The 26,593-nt window shown below is 41.9% G+C and overlaps 1 protein-coding gene across 1 annotated transcript in view; it reads right to left on the reverse strand.

Annotated features, from left to right (window-relative positions):
• The window catches only part of LOC140467218 (sodium-coupled monocarboxylate transporter 1-like), a 92,301-nt gene that overhangs the window by 57,486 nt on the left and 8,222 nt on the right, over window positions 1-26,593 (reverse strand). Inside the window, exons 2-6 of the mRNA XM_072563441.1 lie at window positions 22,777-22,842; window positions 22,344-22,395; window positions 20,372-20,439; window positions 13,976-14,130; window positions 3,976-4,116 (exon numbers count right to left, since the gene is read on the reverse strand). Coding sequence (XP_072419542.1) covers window positions 3,976-4,116; window positions 13,976-14,130; window positions 20,372-20,439; window positions 22,344-22,395; window positions 22,777-22,842 — 482 coding nt within the window. The remainder of the gene's footprint in view (window positions 1-3,975; window positions 4,117-13,975; window positions 14,131-20,371; window positions 20,440-22,343; window positions 22,396-22,776; window positions 22,843-26,593) is intronic.

A 26,593-nucleotide genomic window follows, 5' to 3' on the forward strand; every position in this document is an offset into this window, starting at 1 on the left:
ATTTCAATACTGCCTTTAACAATAGATCCAACAGATATAACTATTGTGCAAGCATTGCAGCTAACATATGTACGTTGCCAGGAATATTTACAAAAAAACGGAAAATAAAAATAACCATTCCATAGTCTACATTGACTTAATCAGTTTCTCAGTGGGATGGTGATCCCTAGAAAACTTCTCAGAAACCTTTTCTAATATAGGATGGAAGCTTAGAGCTAGAACAAACAGAGCTGTTATCTCTGATCTGTAACCCATGCCACATGCTAGTGAGGCAAGGAACAGGGAGAGAGAAGAGTTCAACATGTGGCTGCAGGGATGGTGCAAGAGGGAGGGTTTCAGATACCTGGATAACTGGGGCTCTTCCTGGGGTAGGTGGGACCACTACAAACAGGATGGTCTACACCTGAACCAGAGGGGTACCAATATCCTGGGGGGAGATTTGCTAATGCTTGTCAGGAGGGTTGAAACTAATTCAGCAGGGGGATGGGAACCTGAATTGTAGCTCCAGTGTACAGAAGTTGAGAGTAATGAGGTCATAAGTAAGGTTTCAAAGTTACAAGAGTGTGCCGGCAGGTTGGAAGCTGGTTTGAAGTGCATCTCCAGAATAACATGGATGAACTTACAGCATGGGGTAGTATCTTGGACTTCAATATTGTGGCCATTTCGGAGGTATGGATAGAGCAGGGACAGGAATGGTTCTTGCAAGTTCCAGGGTTTAGATGTTTCAGTAAGAACAAGGAAGGTGGTGGAAGAGGGGGAAGTGTGGCATTGTTAATCAAGGACAGTATTACAGTAGCAGCCAGGTAGGATCAAGGAAAACCCTAAAGCTTTCTATAGGTATGTCAGAAATAAAAGAATGACTAGAATAAGATTGGGGCCAGACAAGGACAGTAGTGGGAAGTTGTGCGTTGATGAAAGAAGATAGGAGAGGTGCTAAGTGAATAGTTTTCATCAGTATTCACACTGGAAAATGACAATGTTGTTGAGGAGAATACTGAGATACAGGCTATTAGACTAGATGGGATTGAGGCTCATAAGGAAGAGGTGTTAGCAATTCTGGATAATGTGAAAATAGATAAGTCACCTGAGCCAAATGGGATTTATCCTAGGGTTCTGTGGGAAGATGGGGAGGATACTGCAGAGCCTTTGGCTTTGATCTTTATGTCGTCATAGTCTATGGGAATAGTGCCAGAAGACTGGAGGATAGCAAAAGTGGTCCCCTTGTCCAAGAAGGGGAGTACAGACAACCCTAGACCAGTGAGCCTTACTTTGGTTGGATTATAAGAGATAGAATATATGATCATCTAGAAATGAACTGTTTGATTAGGGACAGTCAACACGGTTTTGTGAAGGATAGGTCGTGCCTCACAAGCCTTATTGAGTTCTTTGAGAAGGTGACCAACCAGGTGGATGAAGGTAAAGTGGTTGATGTGGTGTATATGGATTTCAGTAAAGTGTTTGTTAAGGTTCCCCACAGTAGTCTATTGCAGAAAATACAGTGGCACAGGATGAGGGTGAGTTAGCAGTTTGGATCAGAAATTGGCTAGGTGAAAGAAGACAGAGAGTGGTGGTTGATGGGAAATGCTCATCCTGGAGTTCAGTTACTAGTAGTGTACCATAAGGATCTGTTTTAGGGCCACTGCTGTTTGTCATTTCTATAAATGACCTGGATGCAGGCGTAGAAGGATGGGTTAGTAAATTTGTAGGTGACACTAAGGTCAGTGGAGTTGTTGACAGTGCCAAAGAATGTTGCAGGTTACTGAGGTACATAGATAAGCTGCAGAGCTGGGCTGAGAGGTGGCAATGGAGTTTAATGTGATAAAGTGTGAGGTGATTCACTATGGAAGGAGTAACAGGAATAAAAAGAGTACTGGGCTAATGGAAAGATTCTTGGTAGTGTGGATGAGAAGATAGATCTCAGTGTCTATTTACATAGATCCCTGAAAGTTGCCACCCAGATTGATAGGGTTGTTAAGAAAACATACAGTGTGTCAGCTTTCATTGGTAGAAGGATTGAGTTTCGGGGTCATGTTGCAGCTGCACAAACCTCTGCTGCGGCCGCACTCGGAGTATTGCGTACAGTTCTGGTTGCCGCATTATAGGAAGGATGTGGTAACATTGGAAAGGGTGCAGAGGAGATTTACCAGGATGTTGTCTGATATGGAGGAAAGGACTTATGAGGAAAGGCTGAGAGACTTAAGGCTGTTTTCGTTATAGAGAAGAAGGTTGAGAGGAGATTTAATGGAGACATTACAAGGTGATTAGAGGATTAGATAGGGTGGACGGTGAGACCCTTGGATGATGATGGCTAGCATGAGGAGACATAGCTTTAAGTTGAGGGGTGTTAGATATTGGACAGATGTCAGAGGTAGTTTCATTACTCAGAGTGTAGTAGGGGCATGGAATGTCCAGTTTGCAACAGTAGTATACTTGCCAACGTTCAGGGCATTTAAATGCTCACTGGATAAACACAATGGAATAGTGTAGATTAGATGGGCTTCAGATTGGTTTCACAGGTTAGTGCAACACCAAGGGCTGAAGGGCCTGTACTGTGCTTAATGTTCTACCTTCTATCATCTCTCAGGCTTCCAGAAGCTCCCTCTCTGATTGACTGTTGCTGCCCTGTGATGTTGCTGTTGTCTTCTCCATGGTTTTGGCCAACCCTGGCCTGGAGACACATGACTCAGTTGACACCACTGGTCCCATCTGGACTGGCTTTGTATTTTGAGGTTTGCTCTCCCCCAACCCTCCACCCTCTTCGTTGGGGAGGTGCAGCAACCAGGTGGTTGATATTTCTCTGCCAGACCAATTCATCCCTAGACTGCACTGTATATGATAACAGCCCTACTGAGCTACCACTATCGATGAGAACCATTTCTCCCTAGATGTATTATTCTGAATAGGAATACCCTCAACTATGAGGTTCCCATCTTTCTGACAATCTATCTTTCCTGATTTTGCTCTACCACCTGTCTGGTCTCTTCCGGCCGCAATAAGTAAACATGGTTCTCAGCTGGTAGTTGAATATGAAGGATGCCGCCAAACACTGGGTTGCCGCATGTGATACGTTGCTGTACGTGCTAAGGAACCTGCTGAGTCACCGTTCTAGTGAACCCTCCCTTTGTGAAGCCTTTAAGGCTTGCTTCAAGATTTATAAAAATCTCTCCACCTGTCCATTTGTCGCAGATTGATACAGAGCCAATCTCATATGTCTGACTGTGATTTTCCAGGTACTCTTCAAACTCTTGCACCACAAACTACGGAGCATTATCACTCGTGACTTGCTTGTGGTTCCTGATCCTGGCAAATATTTCATCCAGTCGGTCTATCGTTGCCTCTGCTGATATCAAGACCACCATCTCAGATCACTTCGGAGTGGGTATCCATGACCGCTAGTAACACCCGCCCCTTCACTGGACATAGGTGGACTGGACATACTAAATTGCCCATACTGGCCGCAGGTGGACTGGCTATGGGAAATGCAGAGATTAGGTAGGGAGGCACATCTAGGTTGGATGCTCTTCGGAGGGAGAGTGTCAGACGCCACAAACAGAATAGTCCCGCAAGACATCTAGAACAATAAATAGAATACAAGGGAGATGGAGGACATACTTGAACAGGGAATACTTCATTGCGTCCTCTCAGCTCCAGTGACCTTTCAGACAACCTCCCCTAGCTCCAGCTTCTGGGTGACCTGACCTGCTCTTTTGAAGGGGCAACACACACCCAATGATGTACATGACAGCAGTTTGATGAATTATTCTCTAAGGTAGAATTTCCTTTGCACTATAATACAAACAACATAATGATTGAGACAACTGAAGAGGAGCTGATGCCAAGATGAGAGAATACCTGGAGGTTGTAGGCAACATGAAGTGGGTTTATTTAACTACCAATATATAACTACCAATGAACTATTTGAGTACTATGCCATACACTTCAATAGATCAAAGCAACTGCAGAGCTGGTACTTACAGCTTAGCCTCAAACTGGCTTCTACAAGAGAGGTACCGCTGAACCTGAGACTGATTAATGCCATAAATAGCTGTCCACACAAAAGTTCCACCAACCACGATCGTCCAGAAGGTGTGTCGTCTTACTGGGCTTGGATCAAAGCTGAGAAGAGACAAGGAAACAGTGGTGAGGATTCATTGTTCAGTTTGCTGTAGACTTATTGCTGGAGTAACAATGGGACATGAAAGACAAGCAAAGTGCTACCATCGTGCCCACATGCCCATGTGAGCACTGGATCTTAGCTGGCAGAACAGCAGTGCTGAGGCAGTGCTATCTGTTCAAAAGACTCTCTCTTTCATTTTGGCATTTACTTGTGGCCCTAGCTGCCTGTTCTGACAGTTATAGAATCATATAGCACAGAACAGACCCCCTTTGGTCCAACTCATCTGTGCCAACCAGACATCCCAACCTGACTCAGTCCCATTTGCCAACATTTGGCCCATATTCCTCTCAAGCCTTTGTATTCGTGTACCCGTCCAGATGGCTTTTAAACATTGTGATTATATTTGCTTCCACCACTTCCTCTGGCAGCTCGTTCCAGATACGCACTACCCTCTGTGTGAAAAGGTTATCCCTCAGCTCCCCTTTTATATCTTTCCCCTCTCACATTAAACCCGTGTCCTCTAATTTTGGACTCCACCACCCGAGATAAAGACCTTGGCTATCAATCCTATCCATGCCTCTCATGATTTTATAAACTTCCATAAGGTCTCTGATGTGTCAGGAAAATTAGCCCCAGCCTATTCAGCCTCTCCCTATAGTTCAAACCTCCAGTCCTGGCAACATCCTTGTAGATCTTTTCTGCATTCTCTCAGGTTTAACAACATCCTTCCTATAGAAGGACTACCAGAATTGTATGCAATATTCAAAAAATGGCCTCACCAACATCCCGTACAATCGCAACATGAAATCACAACTCCTATACTCAATGTTATGAAGGCAAGTGCACCAATATCTTCTTCATTACTTTGTCTACCTGCAGCTCCACTTTAAAAGAACTATGCACCTGCATGTTCAGGAAATATTGTATGTTACCATACAATAATACAACACTTCTCAAAATGTCATTATGTCCCAAATAGCTAATTACACACACTTGAACTGAACCCCACTGCACTTTTTTGAGTTGGGATCATTTATAGCCACCCGAGAGGGCAGACTGGGCATCAGTTTAATGTCTCCCTTAAAAGTCAATCTCCCTGACATTTCAGCACAACCCCTGCACAGCACCAAAATATCAACCTGGAGTGTGGGATCAAATCTCTGCAATAAGTCTGACAATGTAACACAACTTGACTATGATCAGGAAGTTCCTTTGGTGACTATACGCCACAAAAAATGATCATTTCCTTTCTTCTGTAATCTTATACAACATTTGTCAAAGTAGTAACAGAGATTGTATATTAAAGTAATTCTGTGTGAAATGTTGTATAAGTTGATGGTTCTGATGGAGTTCACGTATGTGTTATATTGGCTGTATGGCTGTACCCATTTACTGATGTCACACTCTAAGAGACTATGTATAGTCCCTGGGCTGTGTAAGGGTTCTGTTCTGGAGTTTAGTCATAATCGATTTGTACAAAAGTTGGAACAAAGTCAGGACATTATAAAGAAACCGTTTATCAGTACAGGACATGTTTGGACATTGGATTTTAAAAATTACACGCTGAATGAGATCGGGTTCATGAGTACGAGTGTTTGCAAGTTGGACGTTCGTAAATCGGAGACCCTTTGTACTCTGCACAAGAGCACCCCAAAGTCTCTCTTCATTAATAGGTTGCCTTCCCATTGTTTTGACCCAAATGCATAACCTCACACTTATCCACGATAAACTCCATCTGCCACATTTTGGCCCACTCTCCTAACCTATCCAAATCCACTTGGAAGAATCTGATTTCCTCATTGCAATTTACCCTCCTGCCTATTTTTGCGTCATCTGCAAATATGACTATACAGCCTTCTATCCCTGTGTACAAGTCGTTAATGTAGATGGTCCAAGGACCGAACCCCGTTACCATATAGTAGCTAAAATAATCTATTATTCTGTTAAGTTTTCCAATTGAGTTAAGCTATACATTTTCTTCTTATTTTTGTTGTATTTTAACTATGGTGTATGAATAAAACAGGTTTTGCTTCAAGACTGGTAATTTGACCAATTGTTGCATCCAACATACAACACCTGCCTTTAAAATAAGAAAAGATTAGAGTTTAGTCTTCCTTCATAGTATATTTCGAGGAGATTTGGTCTGGCCCATAACAACATAACTACGGTAACTACTCATTCCCCAAAGCTTCTCCATGGGGACAAGTTCCCCACAAGAGTTTTGTACAACGTACAAGTCAGGAGTGCCTAGGAAGGTGCAGCTCCTACAGTCCTCAAGAATATTTGAGAAGAATTGAGAAGATTAAGAGGCTTCATTAGGAAGCTCACTGAGGATATTACCTAGTATGGTGACGAAACGTCTGAAAATGAACCTACCAGCTCAGTCAGCAAACCTACATGCAGTCCTCAGAAGCTTAACAGAAACAAGAATATAACAATCCACTTGACTGGCACATTTGCAGCATCCACTTCCTCCACTTCGTATGCTTAGTAGTAGAAGTGTGTATAAGATGTACTGCAGAAATTGACCAAAGATCCTCAAACAGCGTCTTCCAAAACCAGGAAGTGGGAGGATTAGAAAGAGAAGTTGTTCAGAGTTCAGAAGTTCTTCCTCCCACTTCCTCCAAACCAAAGGACTAGCCATGGGCACCCGCATGGGCCCCAGCCATGCCTGCCTCTTCGTAGGATATGTGGAACAGTCCATCTTCCGCAGCTACACTGGCACCACCCCCCATCTTTTCCTCCTCTACATCGATGACTGTATTGGCGCTGCCTTGTGCTCCCACGAGGAGGTTGAACAGTTCATCACTTTACCAACACTTTCCACCCCGACCTCAAATTTACCTGGACCATCTCAGTCTCCTCCCTCCTCTTCCTAGACTTCTCCATTTCTATCTCGGGCAACTGAATCAACACGGACACTTACTATAAACCGACCGACTCCCACAGCTACCTAGACTACACCTCCACCCACCCTGCCCCCTGTAAGAACACCATCCCATATTCCCAATTCCTTCATCTCCGCTGCATCTGCTCCCAAGAGGACCAATTCCAATACCAAACAACCCAGATGGCCTCCTTCTTCAAAGACCGCAAATCCCCCCCAGACGTGATCGACGATGCTCTCCACCGCATCTCCTCCACTTCCCGCTCCTCCGCCCTTGAGCCCGCCCCTCCAATCGCCACCAGGACAGAACCCCACTGGTCCTCACCTACCACCCCACCAACCTCCATATATATCGTATCATCTGTCGTCATTTCCGCCACCTCCAAACAGACCCCACCACCAGGGATATATTTCCCTCCCCTCCCCTATCAGCGTTCCGAAAAGACCACTCCCTCCGTGACTCCCTCGTCAGGTCCACACCCCCCACCAACCCAACCTCCACTCCCGGCACCTTCCCCTGCAACCGCAAGAAATGCAAAACTTGCGCCCACACCTCCCCCCTCACTTGCCTCCAAGGCCCCAAGGGATCCTTCCATATCTGCCACAGATTCACCTGCACCTCCACACACATCATATACTGCATCCATTGCACCCAATGTGGCCTCCACTATATTGGGGAGACAGGCCGCCTACTTGTGCAACATTTCAGAGAACACCTCTGGGACACCCGGACCAACCAACCCAACCACCCCTTGGCTCAACACTTCAACTCCCCCTCCCACTCCCACTCCACCAAGGACATGCAGGTCCTTGGACTCCTCCATTGCCAGATGATAGCAACATGACGTCTGGAGGAAGAGTGCCTCATCTTCCACCTCAGAACCCTCCAACCACAAGTGATGAACTCAGATTTCTCCAGTTTCTTCATTTCCCCTCCCCCACCTTGTCTCAGTCCCAACCCTCGAACTCAGCACCACCTTCCTAACCTGCAATCTTCTTCCTGACCTTTCCGCCCCCACCCCCACTCCGGCCTATCATCCTCACCTTAACCTCAACCTCCTTCCACCTATCGCATTTTCAACGCCCCTCCCCCAAGTCCCTCCTCCCTACCTTTTATCTTAGCCTGCTTGGCACACTTTCCTCATTCCTGAAGAAGGGCTCATGCCCGAAACATCGATTCTCCTGCTCCTTGGATGCTGCCTGACCTGCTGCGCTTTTCCAGCAACACATTTTCAGCTGTGATCTCCAGCATCTGCAGTCCTCACTTTCTCCTAGAAGATCCTTCACTGTCACTGGCTGAATAACTTGAATTGCCTCCCTAACAACATGTCGGACAACTGGCAGCAGATAGAATGCATCAGTTCAAAAAGGCAGCTCACCATCACCTTCTCAAGGGCAACTAGGGACAGGAAAATAAATGCTGGCCAGCCAGCAATGCCCACATTCCACAAATGAATAAAAAAGGCAGGGAACAGAGGAATACAGAACACATAGAGACAAAAGATTTTTAGAAAGACATCATGCATCAGTACAGTCTTGATTGATTGAATAGCCCGTTCCTGTGGTGTACTGTTCTTAATAGCAAAGTATACCCAGTTATTTCTCAGAAATTTGATCAGCTTTTCCCCTTAGAAAAATCAGCATCATCTGGGGACATTAGTTTGTGAGTTATGTTTTCAGGATGATCTCAAAGGAAATGCAAGGCAGAGGGATGATGAGGTCCAGGGAGGAAATTCACTGGATCAGGGCCACAGCTGCTGAATTTGCAGCCTGCAGCAATGGAATAAAGGAAAGTAGGGGATACTTGAGAAGCCAGGGCTAGAAAGCAGCAGGCTATTTGGAGGGTTATGGAGCTGAAGCAGAAATAGAGAAGGGAAAAGATTATGGAAATGAGTATTTAAAAACTGGGGTATTGTTTGAGGATCTTTGGTCAATTTCTCCAGTGCATCTTGTATACACTTAATACTAAGCATCGGTGGTGGAGGATATGGATGTGGTACCAGTCAAGGACTACTATATCCTTGTTGCTGTCAAGACTGCTGGGTAGGACCACAACGTAGGTCAATGACTTTAGGGTAATAGATGGGTCGTTATCAGATGATGCAGGAAGTACAGGAGTCTTTTCTATCTCCAGATTTAGTTTCCATCCCACTACTGTTAGGAAGCCTGTACATAGCTCCTTTAAAAGGTTTTGTTTTACTTTTAGAATTTCTCAATGACCGACAGATTCTATTCCTTCCAACAGTTTATCACTTCTTTCCATTAATTTAGTTTAATTTCTTACTAACAAGGTAACCTAACTCCCTCTGCTCATGTGCCTCTCGTCTTGATAGGATGTGTATCCTTGGATATTTAGTTCCCAGCCTTGATCCTTTTGCAGCCAAGTCTCTGTGACACCCACAACAACCTATCAGCCAATTTCAATCTGTGCTGCAAGGCCATCATCATCTTTTTGTTTATTCTTTTCCTGGTGACAAGTGTAAGCAAAAGTAAACATCTTAAACTGCCTTTAAAACTCCCCAAATTACTTTCAAAAGCAGTCAGGAGATAGGGGCTCTTGGCCATTTCAGGTGGGTTGGCAAGTCTCATCTATCAATTAGGCATGAAACACCTTTGACATCCAGCACTGGGTCCAACTATTTCACTCCATGATCTGCCCCATTTTGTTTTATTTTTCTACCTTTACATTTATTTTTCTTGCAATTCACCGCTAACCACCTCTAGGGTTGTATTTTGTTTCATTCTAGCTCCATGTCCATTCCCGTTGACCCTTTCCTGCCTTCCACCCTAACTCAGTCCTCCATTTTGTCCTTGCCCCACCCACCCCTTGTTATAACACTACTTTTTCCCCAGTGCTGATGAAACATCACAGATCTGAAACATTTAACAGGCTGGGTTTTCACCTCCTGAGTACTGACAAGGCAAATGGCAGGATGAGCAAATAATGGGGTGACCAGCTTCTGGAGACACAGCCACACTCCTCGAAAACAGCCGAGTAAGAATCTCAACCTGCCACCAACACAACTTCTTGACTTCCTGGCAAGTGAAAAAAAGTGGCTGCCTTGCCAACCGGAATCCAGACAACCTGCTGCATGGTTGGGGAGCCACCATGTGTTCAATCTGAGGATAACTGAGGGCATGGATAAGGAGGCAGGGAAGAGGCTTCAACTGAATACCACCCCTCGTCCTTTACCATTGAAATCCTCAACTCTTATAATCCACCTCTGCCCAAGACCCCTATCCCTCAATCCACCCAAAAAAATCACTTATTTCTTAACAGATAAGTGCAGATCTCTGTGTTGGCACAGTCTAAGCATTCATCAACCCTCTTCAGGTCTCAGGAGCTGGTAGGCTTTGATTTTTTTGGCAATTTTAGGCAGAGTGGGACTTCACTGGCAAAGCACTTGATAGGCTGAGAAGCCTGCCAGTCAGTGCCCAAGTGTCTGGTTGATGCTTGACCCAGCATGCTTTCTCACTAATGGCAGCCAATGTTTCTCATTTTTGAAGAGACCCAGCATCACACAAAAAAGGGACAACCACCAGATAAAGGAGGGGCACTCTGAAAGCTAGTGCTTCCAAATAAACCTGTTGGCCTATAACCTGGTGTTATGTAATTTTTAACATTGCTTTAAATCTGTTACTCTCCCTCTACTGATGCTGCTGAATAATTTCGATTTTTATTTGAGATTTCCAACATCCACAGTACTCTTTTCCTTTGATATCAATTTTTGACTAAAGCAATCCTTTATAATTCTATTGTAAATTGGACATGGATTCTAGATTTGCCTTTTTCATTTGCTGTTTAATATGTAATGCAGTTCAGTGAAGCTTCCTCTCAACTGTCTCCTATCAATAAATCTGATGAAAATGTGAAGTAGATTACAGTGTTAAAGAGTCATATTGTGGAATTAGCTCCACGTCCTTTTGATCAGCAACAGCACAGCAACGTTCATAAAGAATCCTGGGCAACTTCCTATGAGACCATGACTCAAACATGTTGCTATTTTGGTTCTTAAACAGCTGAAATTGGAACCTCAACATCCTTAGACCTGTAATTGTAGTTTCTAACCCCAAACCCTTTTTACCCAAAAGCAAAGATTTAGACCAGTCAACACTTAATCCTTTTACTCTCAGTCATTTTGTTGCCAGCTCCAGTTCACCGGAAAGACATTCAGCTTCTGATGTTTATAACTTTTTCTCTGGACAGTAAATATTATCAGAGGTAAAACCAAAACAAAAATCTCCTGATGCTGTAAATCAAAGAAAAACAGAAGTTGCTGGAAAAGCTCAGCAGGTCTGGCAGTATCCTCAGATTCTGAGGAAGCACCACCGGGCCCAAAACATTAACTCTAGTGTTTCTTCGTGAATGCTGAGCACTTCCAGCAACTTCTGTTTTGATTATTTTTGTCATAGGGCTGCCTGAGCCAAGTTACTTCTGGACAACTCTAAGTAAAGGCACTGTCCTTTTTTCTAACTTACGACTAAATACATGTTTTTATTTCTTCCTGGGATATGGGCATTTCTGACTGGGCCAGCATTTATTGCCCATCCCTAGCTGCCCTTGAGAAGTTAGTGGTGAGCTGCCTTTGTGAACCACTGCAGTCCATTTGCTCTAAGGAGACACAAAATGCCATTAGGAAGGGACTGTCAGGATTTTGATTCAACAGAACTGAAGGAACAGCAATATATTTGCAGGTCAGGATACTCAGTGGCTTTGAGGGGAAGCTGCGGTTGTCATTGTTCCCATATATATGTTGCTCTTGTCCTTCAGATGGTAGTGTCATGGATTTGGAAGGTATTGTCTAAGGAGCCTTGGTGACTTTCTGAGAAGCACCTTGGAGATGGTACACATAACTGCTCCTGAGCATCATTAGTGGAGAGTCTGACTGCTTGTGGATCAGTGCCAATCACATGGGCTACTTTGGCCTATATGTTCACAAAGTTCTTGAGTATCGTTGGAACTGCACTCATCCAGGCAAGTCGAGGTATTCCACCATACTCCTGACTTCTTTCTGTAGATGTTCATAACCTTTGGGGAATCAGGTGGTGAGTTATGTGTTGCAAGATTCCTAGCCTCTGATCTGTCCTTGCAGCAACAGCTGTATTCATTTCATATTTTGGTCAATGGTGACTTCCAGAATGTTGATTCTGGGGATTGCGGTGGTAGTGCCATTAAATGTCAAGGAGTGATGATTAGATTCCTTCTTGCTGGAGATGGTCATTGAATGGCACTTGTGTGGTGTGAATGTTACTTGCCACTTGTTAGTCCAAACTGCAAATTGTTCAGCACACACTGCATTTGAGCTTGGACTATTTCAGTATCTCAGGAGTTGTGATTAGTGCTGAACATTGTGCAATCATAGCATTGTTGAATCCCGAGAGTGCAGAAAGAGGCCATTCAGTCCAAAGAGTCTACACCGATCCTCCAAAATGCAGCATCACCCAGATATAGCCTCTTGCTCTATCCCCACATTTACCATGGCTATTCTGCCTTGCCTGCATGTCCCCAGCTACTACGGATGATTTAACTTGGCCAATCTACCTAATCTGTAAATCTTTGGACTGTGGGAGGCAACTGGAGAACTAGAGGAAATCCACGCATACATGGGGAGAACGTGCAAACTTCACACTGACAGTCATCCAAGGCTGATTGAATGAGTTAACGAATGAGTGAATGAATGAATAGAATCCCTCGAATCAAACTTGGGGGCATCCTTGATGCTGTGGGGCAGCAGTGCTAATCACTAAACCACAATCCTGCCCTTATAGTGAACATTCCCACTTCTAACCTTATCATGAAGAGAATATCATTTATGAAGCAACTGAACATGCTTCGGGCAAGGACACTACCCTGAGGAACTCCTGAGTTGTCTTGGAACCTAGATGTCTGACCTCAATCACCAAAACCACCTTCCTATATGACAGGTATGATTCCTGGTTTACACTGGTTATTAATTCCAGGCTTCTTGATGTCACGTGTAGTCATTCCGGCACCTCACCTCTGGGATACAGCTCTTTTGGTCATGCTTAAACTAAGACTGTAATGAGATCAGAAGCTGAGCGGCACTGGTGGAACCTAAATTGAGCATGAGTTAGCATTGTTAAGCAAGTGCTGCTTAATATTACGATTGATGATATGTTCCATCACTTTACTGACGATCAGAACAGACTGACAGGACAGTAATTGGACAGGATGAATTTGTCCTGGACATATCTGGCCAAATTTTCACATTGTTGGGTAATTTGTTACTGTACTGGAACAGCTTGGCTAGAGGCACACAAAGTTCTAGAGCACAAATGTTCAGTACTACCACCAGAATGTTGTCAGGGTCAACAGCTTTCGCAGTATCCAGTGATACTTTTGATATCACATGAAGTGAATCGAATTGGCTGAAGACTGGCAGCTGTGACACTGGGTCATCCACTTGGCACTTCTGGCTGAAGAGTTTTGGGAATGCTTCAGCTTTATCTTTTGTACAGGTATGTTGGCCTCTTCCATAATTCAGGATGGGAATATTTGTAGAACCTCTTCTTCCAGTGAGTTATTTAATTTTCCACCACCATTCACAACCAGATGTGACAGATGGCAGAACTTTGGTCTGATCCATTGGTTGTGGGATCACATAACTCTATCTATCATTTATGCCATTTTGCAATCAAGCAGCTCAGTTTTCTTTCAGCTTCATCAGGTTGACCCCTTATTTTTATATATGCCTGGTACCGCTCCTGGCATGCTGTCTTCATTGAACAAGGGGTTTTGCTGGATTGATGGTAATGGTTGAGTGTGGGTCTGCCAGGCCATGTTGGAGTGTGATTCTGCTGATGCTGATGGCCTACATTACCTCATGGAATCCCAGTGTTGTACTGCTAAATCTGTTCAATGTCTGTCCAAACACCAAACCCCTATGAGAAAACCACCATACATTGTTAACTTATTCTCATATGCCCAAAGGTAAGTGTCAGAGTCTTACTCCCAGAAGTTGAGTCTGCCTCCATGATATGAAATATTCAAGACCTTGGCAAAACCTCCATGAATTACCGCACCTCGGATTATCACTGCTACGAACCCAATGATCATAACTGTCATCTGGAACACATCAGTCCACACCACAGCTTTCAGACCACCCTAAAAACACAAGAGGCATCATGTCAAAAATGACACATAGCTACCTAAGAAGTTATGAGAGTAGGTCACATAAACAACCCGTGGGTAGGTTTTAAGTATGTCTTAAAGGAGAAGGGAAAGGGAGAGAGGCGGAGGTGTGTAGGATTGGAATTCCAGATTTGCAACTCAAGGCATGACGCTGGGGGGAAAGATTAGTTTTGGAAATGTGCCACGGGCTAGATTTAGAGGAATGGCGGATTTGAACGATGCTCTTTCGGGACCTAAGCAAAGGTAGGGAAAGAGGTGTTTTGTTGCGTTTGCAAAATCATGATCCGCCTCCAGGAATTGTTCTTGCTTTTCTGCAAAAGAAGAAACTGGTTAATTGAGAGTATCCGCTAAGTGATTAAGGGGTAGTCTATTCCTAAGAACATAAAAACATAAAAAACAGGAGCAGGGATAGGCCATTTGACCCTTCAACCTTGCCCTCACATTCAACAAGATCATGTCTGAAACAAATGCAGAGAATGCTGGGAAACTCAACAGGTGTGACTGCATCTGTGGACAGAGAAACAGAGTTGAATTTCAAATCTGGAATGGCTCTTCTTCAGAGCAGTTCTGAAGAGTCATACCAAACTCGAAATGTTAATTTTGTTCACAAATAGTCTCTAACTTTTCTGAATGATGGATGTTAGGCTAACGTACATGAAGTTTCTTGCTCTCTGTGTCCCTCCCTTCATGAGTCGGAATTTCATATTCACAGTTTTCTAATCTGCTGGAACCCTCTCAGATTCCACCAAGTTCTAGGATATTTCAACCAATATTTTCACTAGTTCTAAAGCCACTTCCTTTAAAACTCTCAGATGGAAACCATCAGGTCCTGGTCTGCCTTGAGTCCTAGTAATTTGTCAGATACTTTTTCCTTCATGGTCAAGACCGTAATACAATACTTCCTCCCAATCGGACTTTGCATATCTACTCCACTATGAAGACAAATGCAAACTATTGGTTTAAACTATTTCCGGTTCCCTGTTCCCCATTACTAATGCCCCAGTTGCATCCTCCATGGATCTCTCACTTACTTTAGCTACTCTTTTCATACATCATTGAAGCTCTTGATGTTTAATTTTATATTCTTAATCAGTTTACTTTCATGATCAGCTTTCTCCCTGTTTATTAACTTATGAGCTGACTTTGTTTTAAACCCCTGGGATGTGCATGTTGCTAGCTATTGCCCATCCTTAGTTACACTTGGGAAGGTGATAGTGAGCTACTTTCTTGAACTGCTGCACTCCGTGTGTTGTAGATTAACTCACAATACCCTGAGGGAGAGAATTCCAGCACTGAAGACAGTGAGAGTGTGTGAATCTCAGAGTCAGCCAACAGATAAAACTAAAATTTACAAACAGAATGAAAGAATAAAATTGAAGGCATTGTATCTGAATGTATATAACATCAAAACAAAAATGATGAACTGAGAAAATAGATAGAAATGAATAGTTATGATCTGGTAGCCACTAGAGATACATGATTGCAAGATAATAGTATTAGGACTGAATCTAGAAGGACACAGGACACCTAGGAATGCTTGATCAGTAGAAAAAGATAAGGAAAGGCTCTGTTACATAATGATGTGTTAATACAATAGAGAGTAAAGGCCTACTTCCAGGAAACCAAGATCTATAAATAGTTTTGGTAGAGAAGGCAAGATGGGAGTAATGCACTGATTACTAACAATAACAGCACAGTAGGGTGGAGAGCATAAAAGAAGAGATAGTGAGAGCTTGTCAGAATGACATGGTGATAACCTTTGGAGATATGAATCAACATATCAATTTGGGAAGTCAGATGGGCAAAGCTAGCCCAGATGAGTATGATGGCACTATGCCTTTAAGAGAGATGTGTTGCTTTGAAGAGAGATGTTGCCTGAATGTCTCCTTCAGACAAACAGTTGGTAAACAGCTTGGAATTAACCCTGGGTCATTCTTTTAAATGAGACAAAAAAAAATGAGTGGGAAGCATCAGGGTTCACACAGTGCCAAGTAGGTTTTCAGTTTTGCTTTCAATTGGTGAGAAAGTTTCTGCTCACTGACTGCTGGAACTAACAGGTAGAGCTCTCTCTCTGCTACTAAAGTGAGAAGACAGCCTGTGGAAGTAAAACTGTTTTGCTAAATTACATTACCAGGGATGTGATTATGGGATGTTGCATATATTGGAACAGTTGGTAATTATTATCTTGTTAAGTATTTCAATAGAATTAAAGTTATGCCAGTTCTTCTTTTCATTTGTAGTTTAACTGTGTTGTAAGAATAAAGTGTATTTAGATTAAAACCCAGTGGTGGACCAAGCAAGTCACATCAGGAACACAGCATTTCACATTTGCTTTTAAATAATATAAAAGTTAGGGTCTCGACAATACTTACAATACATGGCCATGGCAGGGAAGGATTGGGGGATTGTTGTTGTGGCAATCTGGTCTGCTCCATAACATGAGGAGTTCAAAACTGTTTTCAGGATGGAATTTTTGGAACAACATGGAGCCAACCAGACACCAGGTTACAATGGAACTGGTGTTAATGATCTGACAGTGAAGCAGCATTGAATGCAATATGATTGAATGTTACATTCAGTTTAAGGCTGAGGGGATTGGGCCCAAGATTCTTTTCATAAAACCTAATTAAGGCCAATTATGAGGGCATGAAAACATAGTTGCTACACTGAACTGGCAAAGTAGATTGAAGGATAATTTAACAGTGATACAATGAAAGACATTTAAGGAGATATTTCAGAGTACGCTGAATAGATACATTCCAATAAGTAAGAAAAATTCCAAAAGGACAGACGCACCAACCACAGTTAATTGGAAGTGTTAAAGATAGTACCAAAGTGCAGTGATTGGACCCAGGGCAAGCTGGATCTCATTGACTATGAGATTCATGACTGGGGCTGTTAGCCCTGGCCAATTTGGGAGCACCGGCTGACAGATATAAAACAGGAGATTCAGAGAGTCTCCTGATCCTAGGGGCTGGCTCTGAGCTGGCTGATCAGAGCCCATGTAAATAAAGGGTGACTTGGTGATGGGAAACTGGCCTCTGTGCTGTTATTTCAAAAACAAAAAGAATAATCAGATAATTATGTAAAGAGAGGTAGCACATCAGAAGATTAGAGAATGTAAAAACAGTAGAGAATATCCAAAAGATAACAAAGAGGAGAAATTGTGAATATAAAAGGCTAACCAGAAATATAAAAAATGTTAAGAATGTTCTTAAGTATTTAAAAAAGTTAACAAAGTGAGCACTGGTCCTATAGAAACACAGAAGATAGGAGCAGAAGAAAACCAATCGGCCCTTAAGCCTGCTCCATCATTCATCAGGTCATGGCTGATCATCCAACTCAATAGCTTAATCCTGTTTTCTCCTCATTACTTTTGATCACATTTGCCCCAAATGGTATATCTAGCCGCCTCTTGAATACATGCAATGTTTTGCCATCAACTTCCTGTGATAATGAATTCTACAGGCTCACCACTCTTTGGGTGAAAAAAATGGCTCCTCATCTCCATCCTAAATGGTCTGTCCTGAATCCGCAGACTTTGACCCTGGTTCTGGTGACACCCATCATCAGGAACATCCTCCCTACCAGTCTCGTCCTGTTAGAATTTCATAAGTCTGAGATCCCCCCTCATTCACCTGAATTTCAGTGAAAACAATCCTAACCTAATCAAACTCTCCTCATAAGTCAGTCCCGCCATACCCAGAATCAGCCTGGTAAATCTTCGCTGCTCTCCCTTGAGAGCAAGAGCATTCTTCCTAAGTGGAACAGATGAGTTGATGATGGAAACGGTAAATTTGCTGAACAGATATTTTGCATTAGTCTTCACATTCAAGGATATAAATAACATCCCAGAAGCAGTGATTAATCAGGAAATGGGTGGGATGAAGGAATTCAGGAAAATAATCATCATGAGACAGGGGGTATTGAGTCAATTGCTGGAGCTGTGGGCTGACAAGTGCCCAGGTCCTAATGGACTTCATTTCAGAGTCTTTAAAAAATGGCTGGTCATAGGTTGATGCATTGGTTTTAGTGTGCCGAAATTCCCTTGATTCAGGGATGATCTCATTAGATTGGAAGATAGTGACTGAAACTCCTTAATTCAAAGCAGAATAATTCAAAAAGCAGAAAACTACACAGCAGTTAGCTTAACATCTGTCACAAGAAATATGTTCAAAACTATGCTTAACAAAGTTAAAACAGAGCACTTGGATAAGCTCAAGGTAATCAAGAAAATCCAACATAGTTTTGCAAAAGAGATATTATGTTTGACCTACCTCTTGGAGGTAAATGAGGATGTGACATGTGCTGTGCATAAAGGGAACCAATGGTTGCACTGTACTTTTTCCAGAAGGCATTTAATAAGGTGCCATCTCAAAGAATATTGCAGAACATAAAAGCTTGTGATGTAGCAAGTAACATCCTGGCATGGATAAATCTTTGATCAATAGGAAGCAGACCAGGTAAAAACAGATCTTCTTCAGTTTGACAAGATGTAACAAGTGCGATATTACAGGGATTGGTGCTGGAACTCGACTATTTATATAACTGTGTTTGCCAAATTTACTGTAAACACAAAGATAGGTAGGACATTAAGTAGCAAAGAGGAAAAATGGTTACAAAAAGGAGTAGGTAAGGATATGACAAATGGAGAATAATATGGGAAAACAAAGTTATCCATTTTGGCAAGAGAATATTATCTAAATGGCGAGTACTGCAGAGTTCTAAGATGCACAGAGACAGAGGTGCATGACTTGCTAAATGGTTAAATAACAGAGCAGGCTATTGGCCCACTCCTGCTCCTGATTCATGTGTTTGTATTCAAAATGAAAATGAGAATTTTAATATCAAGGCTTCAGTTCACTGGGAGACATTATAGATCAGTGAGCATAGGGTGATTGTGAAATGGAGATTAGTGAGAGTTGCGGCAAGCTCAGCAGAGTGTTGTATGACCTGAAATTTACAGTTGGGTGGGTTGGGGGGGGGAAAGAGTGTGGACATTGGCCAGAAATACATGAGAACAGTCAATTCTGATTGAACAAAAATAATGATTATTTCAACCAAAGATCAGCTTTTAGGTCTCATATCTAAAGGAAGATAAATGGGCAATAGAGGCCATCCAAGGCAGGTGCTCAAAACTGATATCAGATATGGAGGGACTGTCTTATGAGGAGAGGTACAATAGGGTGAGTGTGTGTTCATTAGAATTTAGAAAAATGAAAGGCAACCTTATTAAAACATACAAGATTCTTAGTGAACTTGACAGGGTAGATGCGGAAAGGTTGTTTCTACTTCTGGGAGAGTCTACGACCAGACGGCATAATCTCAGAGTAAATGAGGAGGAATTTTCTCTCTCAGAGGGTATGAATCTTTGATAGTTTTCACAGCAGACTCAATGGTCTGGAAGGCCTATTTCTGCACCTACATTTTATGGTCTTAAAGGTAATGGAAAATTAATCTTGGGATCAAATACGACACCAAAGTTGCAAACAGTCTGGAGCTGCTTCCTTAGATTGCCATACAGAGAGATCAGTTGATGAAGGATACAGGGTTGTGGCAGGAACAAAGAAAAGTTGATGATGAACATAGCATGCATCTTAAGGAGACTCAAGAGGTAATGGAGCAGGCACAGGGAAAAACTACCCCAATACAGGCAATGTAGTGTCTCTAATCAGGTAGCAAAGGATGAGACTAGGTGGGCAGAGTCCCACACAGCTGGCAGCAATGGAGAGACATCAGGAGGAGTTGGTGTGATCAGCTGTGTCAAAGGCTTGAGGCAGGTCAAGAAAGATGATAAGCGTCACAGAACAAAGGTGGACATCTGGTTGCAGGGTCTCAAACTTGAGAGTTATGAGGAAAATGGGCAGGTAATTGGGAGATAACAATTCATTCATGGACTTTAGAGAGAAAAGGGATGTTAGATATGGAAAAGTAGTATGCAAGGATATAGGGGTGAGGAGTTTATACTGTGGGGATAGTGACAGATTTGAAGATATCCATAATGACACACCTATATTAATCCATCTGTACCAATTCACCTGCTTCAGAATCTGTTTCCCACACTTGGTTTACAATTTGCATCAAGATACATTCCCAGAAAAAATTTGTACAAACACAGCCAAATGTATCCATGTGGTCTACCTGCAGCAACACACAGAGAGACATATACACTAACACACATATATAAATGTAAATATAATCAGATTAAACTTACCAGAGTACAGTAAAAGGTGCAGACAAGACCAGTTGCAACAAGAACACCCCAGAGATCAAATCCAGTTACTGATAAAAGCAAAAGTTATTGAAACTTAAGTGGAAAAAATGAATGTTCTTTTACACAGGAATAATTTAACATATAAAAGTATAAATGACCTTATAAATTAGACATAGTTCCAAAAGTAGGAATGAATCAGTGCCTATGCCAGAGGCCACAAGAAAGCTAGCGGGGTATTTAAGTAAATTAATGCCGATGAGTGGATTAAGAGGAAAATGACATTGATTTCCTATCTTTGCACTTTGATTACAGAGTGATACAGAGACATGGATCGTGACAGAACAAAAGAGAGAGGTGAAAGAAATATTATGTGAAACACATTGAAAGATTAGTAATGCAGATATGTTGAGAGAAGCAAGCAGCAAGATGGTATACAGTATGATACAGAACTAGATGGAAAACAAAAAGCTAATTGAAACTGATATAGAAACAGGAAATAAAAGAGCAAGGCAGGGTGAAAGAGCTAAAACAAATAAAATCGTGAAAGAAAAAAAAGGACAAAAAAATTGAAGAGGAACAAGGATGCTGAATTCCTTGGATAGAGGGAGAGAGAGAGGGAAAGAGAGCGAGTGAGCAGTCAGAAACAAGGGCAGCTGAAAGCTGCCTGAGTAGCATCCAGTCCCTAAATCAAGCACTTAATTTAAATTGAGAAAAATCCTCATCCCCGTCACAAGCTTTGCAAAGGGTAGAAATGATTATGCACCCCACATGGTGACTGCCATACTCACAGCTGGGTTAATTTTAGGGTAGTGGAGTAAAGCCTATAATGTGCTGTTAAATAGCCTTTGAAAGGTCTTAATCAGTGGCAGAACTGGAAGGCTGACTCTAGGCTTTCCCTTCCAAACTTTAATTCTGATGGAGGGAAGAAGGAGCAGGGTGTGAGTATGATACCACTCTGCTTAACAAACTCCCCTTCCCACATCCAAGCTCATCACCTCTGGGAGCAGAAGATTCTGTCCAACATTTCTGATAACAGAGGAAGCAAAAGTTGCAGAAATGAAAATATAACAGAATCTTTTCTTAAACTCCTTAATGATAATCTGACCCACAATTTTAATGTTACCTGAATAACTAATATTTAATTGCTATTATAAAGCACAGATTAATTATTGAACGTGGTATTCATCTTGGCTGTATATCAGACTTTGTGAATATGTAGTGATGTTAAAACTTGCTGGAGAGAAAGGCAGATTTGAATAAGACAGAATTTTATTACATTAGGGAGTGTAAATGAATGTCAATTGCTTGTGCAATTATAAGAAAATACTACTTTACTATAGCAGCTGGAAGTAATTAACAAGCAAATGTTGTCATATCATGTGGCCACCAGCATATTGAAATTTCTCATCCAAATTCTTTCATTCCTAATGCAGTCCAGGAGCTGGAGACTGCAGCAACCACTTAACAATGGGCATCCTCCCACAGGAGATGATGATGCACATTACCAGGGAATGGTAGATGTTGACAAGGAGGAACCAACATCTGGCATTTGAGACTACTTGAAATGAATAACAATCATTGGCTTCAGCTCTCCAAAATAGACAACTGGTCACTGTCGTTTAAATGGATTTCTTGCAACCCTATACATTCCCTTATAAATTCTTCAGTCCCTCCTTTAACTAATTAACTACTTTTAATTTAAGTGTTTTCTAATCAACAGACTCACGGCTATTATGACACACCTCTGGAACAAGTGGAAATTGAACCCAGGCCTCCTAGCTTAGAGGCAGGGACACCATCACTATACTGCAAGAGCTTCTTCCTCCTCTAACTACCGCATTCTTCATAAGAGAAAGCAGCTAATTTAAATTGGATCACAGAGAGATAAAATGTTTGTCTGCAGGGAAAATTTAGGGCTTGACTGTATAGTACTGGTTTAATAACTGTGGAAGGAATGTTAACTTGTACTTACCCTGATTCAATGCTAGTGCAGGAGCATAAATAACAATCCCAGTGTACAACACCTGTCAAAAAAAACTATATCATTAATCAATAATGTTAAGCACATCCATATTTGATATTAAATTAACAACTTCACACAGCTGATGAAATTAGTTAAGTCTCCTTGCTTGTGCTTTAGGCTCAGTGCTGGAGGTGAGAGACCTGAAATTTGAATATATTTATGTCCAGTTTCTCACTAAGATGCTAGTCCAATCTATCGGTCTCTTGGTATGTTGAACAAATTGTTGATCTTTGTGAATGAACCTTCATAGTGTCCATAGGCTATTAGATAAAGGCAGGAAGTTTTGGAACCTCAGTTGGATTTTTTTCTTCTTCACTAACAAACAACGTAAAACTCAAGTATCTTGGAAGTATCTTGGTATGGTGAAAGATTTGATACTCACAGTTTGAGTGACGAAGAAAGAGGTCCCAATGTATCGTGCTATTTTGTTGTACCTCAAATTTAAATACTGGAGAGAGAAAAACAGTCAGTGTCGAGTAACTTACATTTACAACGGTTCTGCATTTAATCCAGGATCTTACATATTGCTGCCATAGTAAGAGAGAATGGGATCTGCAGGAAATTTCCCTCTTCTGTCAAATATAACCAAGTCCTGACTCATGATTATGAAGAGTTTTCCCTTCGAACCTACTCATGAATGAGTGAGCTTACTCCTTTATCATTTGCCAACCTAATGGAGAAAGTAGGGACTGACCAATGATGGTGCTGCAGACTGACACTTATCTCACACCAAACATTGTGCGCACCAGCATAATTACACAGATTCTGACTGTCAGGAAATAAAGAATCTCAATTTTTAGGAGACCTAATTATGGAGGCCAAGAAAACTACAGCTCTGATGGATACCCTCTTTGACAATTGTGGTAGTACTGAGTGACTTTGTGGGGGTTACTCTTGTTATTCAGGGGAAAGGGAAATAAAATCTTTATACTAGCTGAGCTAGGAATCAATGCCCAGCTCTGTAAATCTGCTAGCCCTCCTTTGGAAAATCCCAAAATCAACCCCATACTTGGCTGAAAAGAAAGTTCCAGCAAAAAAGTTGAGGGCTCCTGTAATCTTCTCTGCTGTGGGCAGCATCATCACTGATGTGCTCCTTGTGGTTTTCTATATGATAGCCAATGTAACATACCACAGAGTAGGTTCATATTGAGTCATATCTCTGGAAGCTTATTAATAAATAATGACATAGACTGTGATCTCTCAGAATTCTACAACCAGTCTAAGTTGAATGCTTCTTAGATAACTGTTATATTGTATACATTGTTAATTAGCTGACAAATTAACTAGCAGACTGGCTGACTGCTTAATTGCTGAGTGAATGAACAGAGAGTAAAAAGTAGACCTCTTACATGAGAACATCACATGCTTAAAAGTGTAGTGCCTTCTTGAGAATATTGAATAATACAACAAACACCATCTTAGACCTGAGCTGCATTGAAGTTGACTTGACAGAATACTGACCTACATATTATTATCAACTTTCCATGATTTTATCACCAAATCGTTATTTTGACCATGCTGTGAGCTCAGCAAATAAAAAAATCAAATTAACACAAAGAAATTAAAGTTAAAACCTATTAGCAAAAATGAAAAGACAGTAAGGACTAATTTAAAGAATTCCTGAATGAAGGCCTTTCGGCCCATTGAGGCTGTACCGACTGTCTGAAGAGCATCCCACCCAGACCCACCCATAGTTCCCATGGCCAACCCACCTAACCTGCACATCATGGATCCACATTTTTCACTTTAGATTATAGGGTAAATCATTTCAATCACCTAAGTTGTCTTTTCCAGTCACATCTATTCTTTGGACATTAACTGACTTGTTTCTTGGCATTGAGCTCAATTAGAAATAACATGCAGTAAATCTTTTCCCAATAAGCTCTTTTCCCTCACCACAAACTCCATTCCTCTTTCTGAAAGCTGTCTGAGATTGAACTGGAATTTTCTTTCCATTATCAATACTGTGTAGTTTCATTTCCACAACGTCATCTGTCTTTTTAACTTCCTCATCTCATCTTTGTCATCTCATCTCATATCTTTGTCAGCTTTAGACTGTACAATTCCAATACTGTTCTAAAAGGTCTGCCTTTCAACTTCCATACAGGAGTTTATAGTGTTGTCTGCTGCCATTTTTCTAATTCACACCCATTCATCCACCTTCCTTCTGCTCATTGAGCTACCTTATTGGTTTCCAATCTGGCGGTGATGTCATTTGAAATTCTTGTTTGCTGATACTTCCAATGGACTCATATCTCCCAATCTCTGGAACTCCTCCGCACCTGCAACTATATAAGATCTCTATATTCCTCCAATTCCAGCCACTTCAGCAACCCCAATTTTAGTTGGTCCCATAATAGTGACTGGAGCTGCCTAGGTCCCACGCTCTGGAATTCCGTCTTTACACCTCTCAATCTGTCATCTTTCCTTCGAGTCATCCTTAAAACCTATCACTTTGATCTAAGCATCTTATCACCTATCCTAAAAACTAATTCTGTGGCTTGATATCAAATTTTGTATGGGACACCTTCTTTGAAATATGTTGTGACTTGTTTTGCAACAAACAGTCTGTGCTGTATAAAGTCCAAGCTATTGTCATGAATTGGCTTCAGAATGAATATCCGTTTTATGTTTGGCTAAAGTTGGTGATCTTTAATGGCACATTATTTGTGAATTAATTCAGTGACAAGAGAATTGAGCTGATTGGAGTTCAGTTTCATAGTTTCCTTCCACTCAATTTCTGCGACCATTTGTCTCAGTCCTCACTGAAGGATGTGATATTTATTGGAAAGCAATTAAACAAGTTCTAGGAACTCCCCAATTCCTCCTCTAAGTGACCAGTGTTCACCTATCTACATAAATTCAGCGGACTTCACCATTGAAAGCACAGACTGACAATATAAAGTATTTGTTCACTCTGAGTATTTCAGATTTCAAAGTCATACTGATGCACAGCATGGAAACAGACCCTCAGTCCAACTCATCCATGCCGATCAGATATCCTAAATTAATTTAGTCCCATTTGCCATCAATTGGCTCACATCTCTCTAAACCCTTCCTAATCATATAACCATCCAGATACCTTTGAAATGTTGCAATTGTACCAGCTGCCACCATTTCACTGGCTGCTCATTCCATATACTCACCACCTTCTGCGTGAAAAGAGTTGTCCCTCAGGTCCCTTTTATATCTTTCCCCTCTCACCTTAAACCTATGTCCTCAAGTTCTGGACTCCCCCATCCCAGGGAAAACACCTTGTCCATTTACCCTATCCATGGCCCTCATAATTTTATAAACCTCTGTAAAGTCACCCCTCAGCCTCCAACCTTCTAGTGAAAACAGCCCCAGTGTATTCAGCTATTGCTCAAATCCTCCACCCCTTGGCAACATCTCTGTAAATCTTTTCTGAATCTTCTCAACTTTCACAATATCCTTCCTATATCAGGGAGACCAGAATTGCATGCAATACTCCAAAAATGGTGTAACCTACGTCCTGTACAGCCACAATATGACCTCCCAACTCTGGTACTCAATATTCTGACCAATAAAGGAACGCCTTCTTCGCTATCCTATTTACCTGCGACACCAATTTCAAGGAACTATGAACCTGCACTCCAAGGTCTCTTTGTTCAGCAACACTCCCCATGTCCTTACCATGAAGTGTATAAGTCCTGCCCTGATTTGCCTTTCCAAAATGCAGCACTACACACTTATCTAAATTAAACTCCATCTGCCACTCCTGTGTCCATTGGCCCATCTGATCAAGGTCCCATTGTAGTCTGAGGTAACTTTGTTCACTGTCCACCACATCTCCAATTTTCATGTCACCTGCAAACATACTAGATATACCTCCTATCTTCACATCCAAATTATTTATATAAATGATGAAAAGCAGTGGAACCAGCACCGATCCTAGTGGCACTCTATTGGTCACAGGCCTCCAGTCTGAAAATCAACCCTCCACTACCATCAAGCCAGTTCTGTATCCGAATGGCTAGTTCTCCATGTGATCTAACATTGTTAACCAGCCTATCATGAGTAACCTTGCAGAACTCCTTACTGAAGTCCATTTAGATCACATCCATAAAACCATAAGACATTGGAGCAGAAATTAAGACATTTGGCCCATCGAGATCATGGCTAATAGGCTTTTGAACCCCATTTTCCTGCTTTCTTCTCATAATCTTTGTTCTCATTGG

Source organism: Chiloscyllium punctatum, chromosome 45 (genome assembly GCF_047496795.1).
Source record: "Chiloscyllium punctatum isolate Juve2018m chromosome 45, sChiPun1.3, whole genome shotgun sequence".
NCBI classification, from domain to species: Eukaryota; Metazoa; Chordata; class Chondrichthyes; order Orectolobiformes; family Hemiscylliidae; genus Chiloscyllium; species Chiloscyllium punctatum.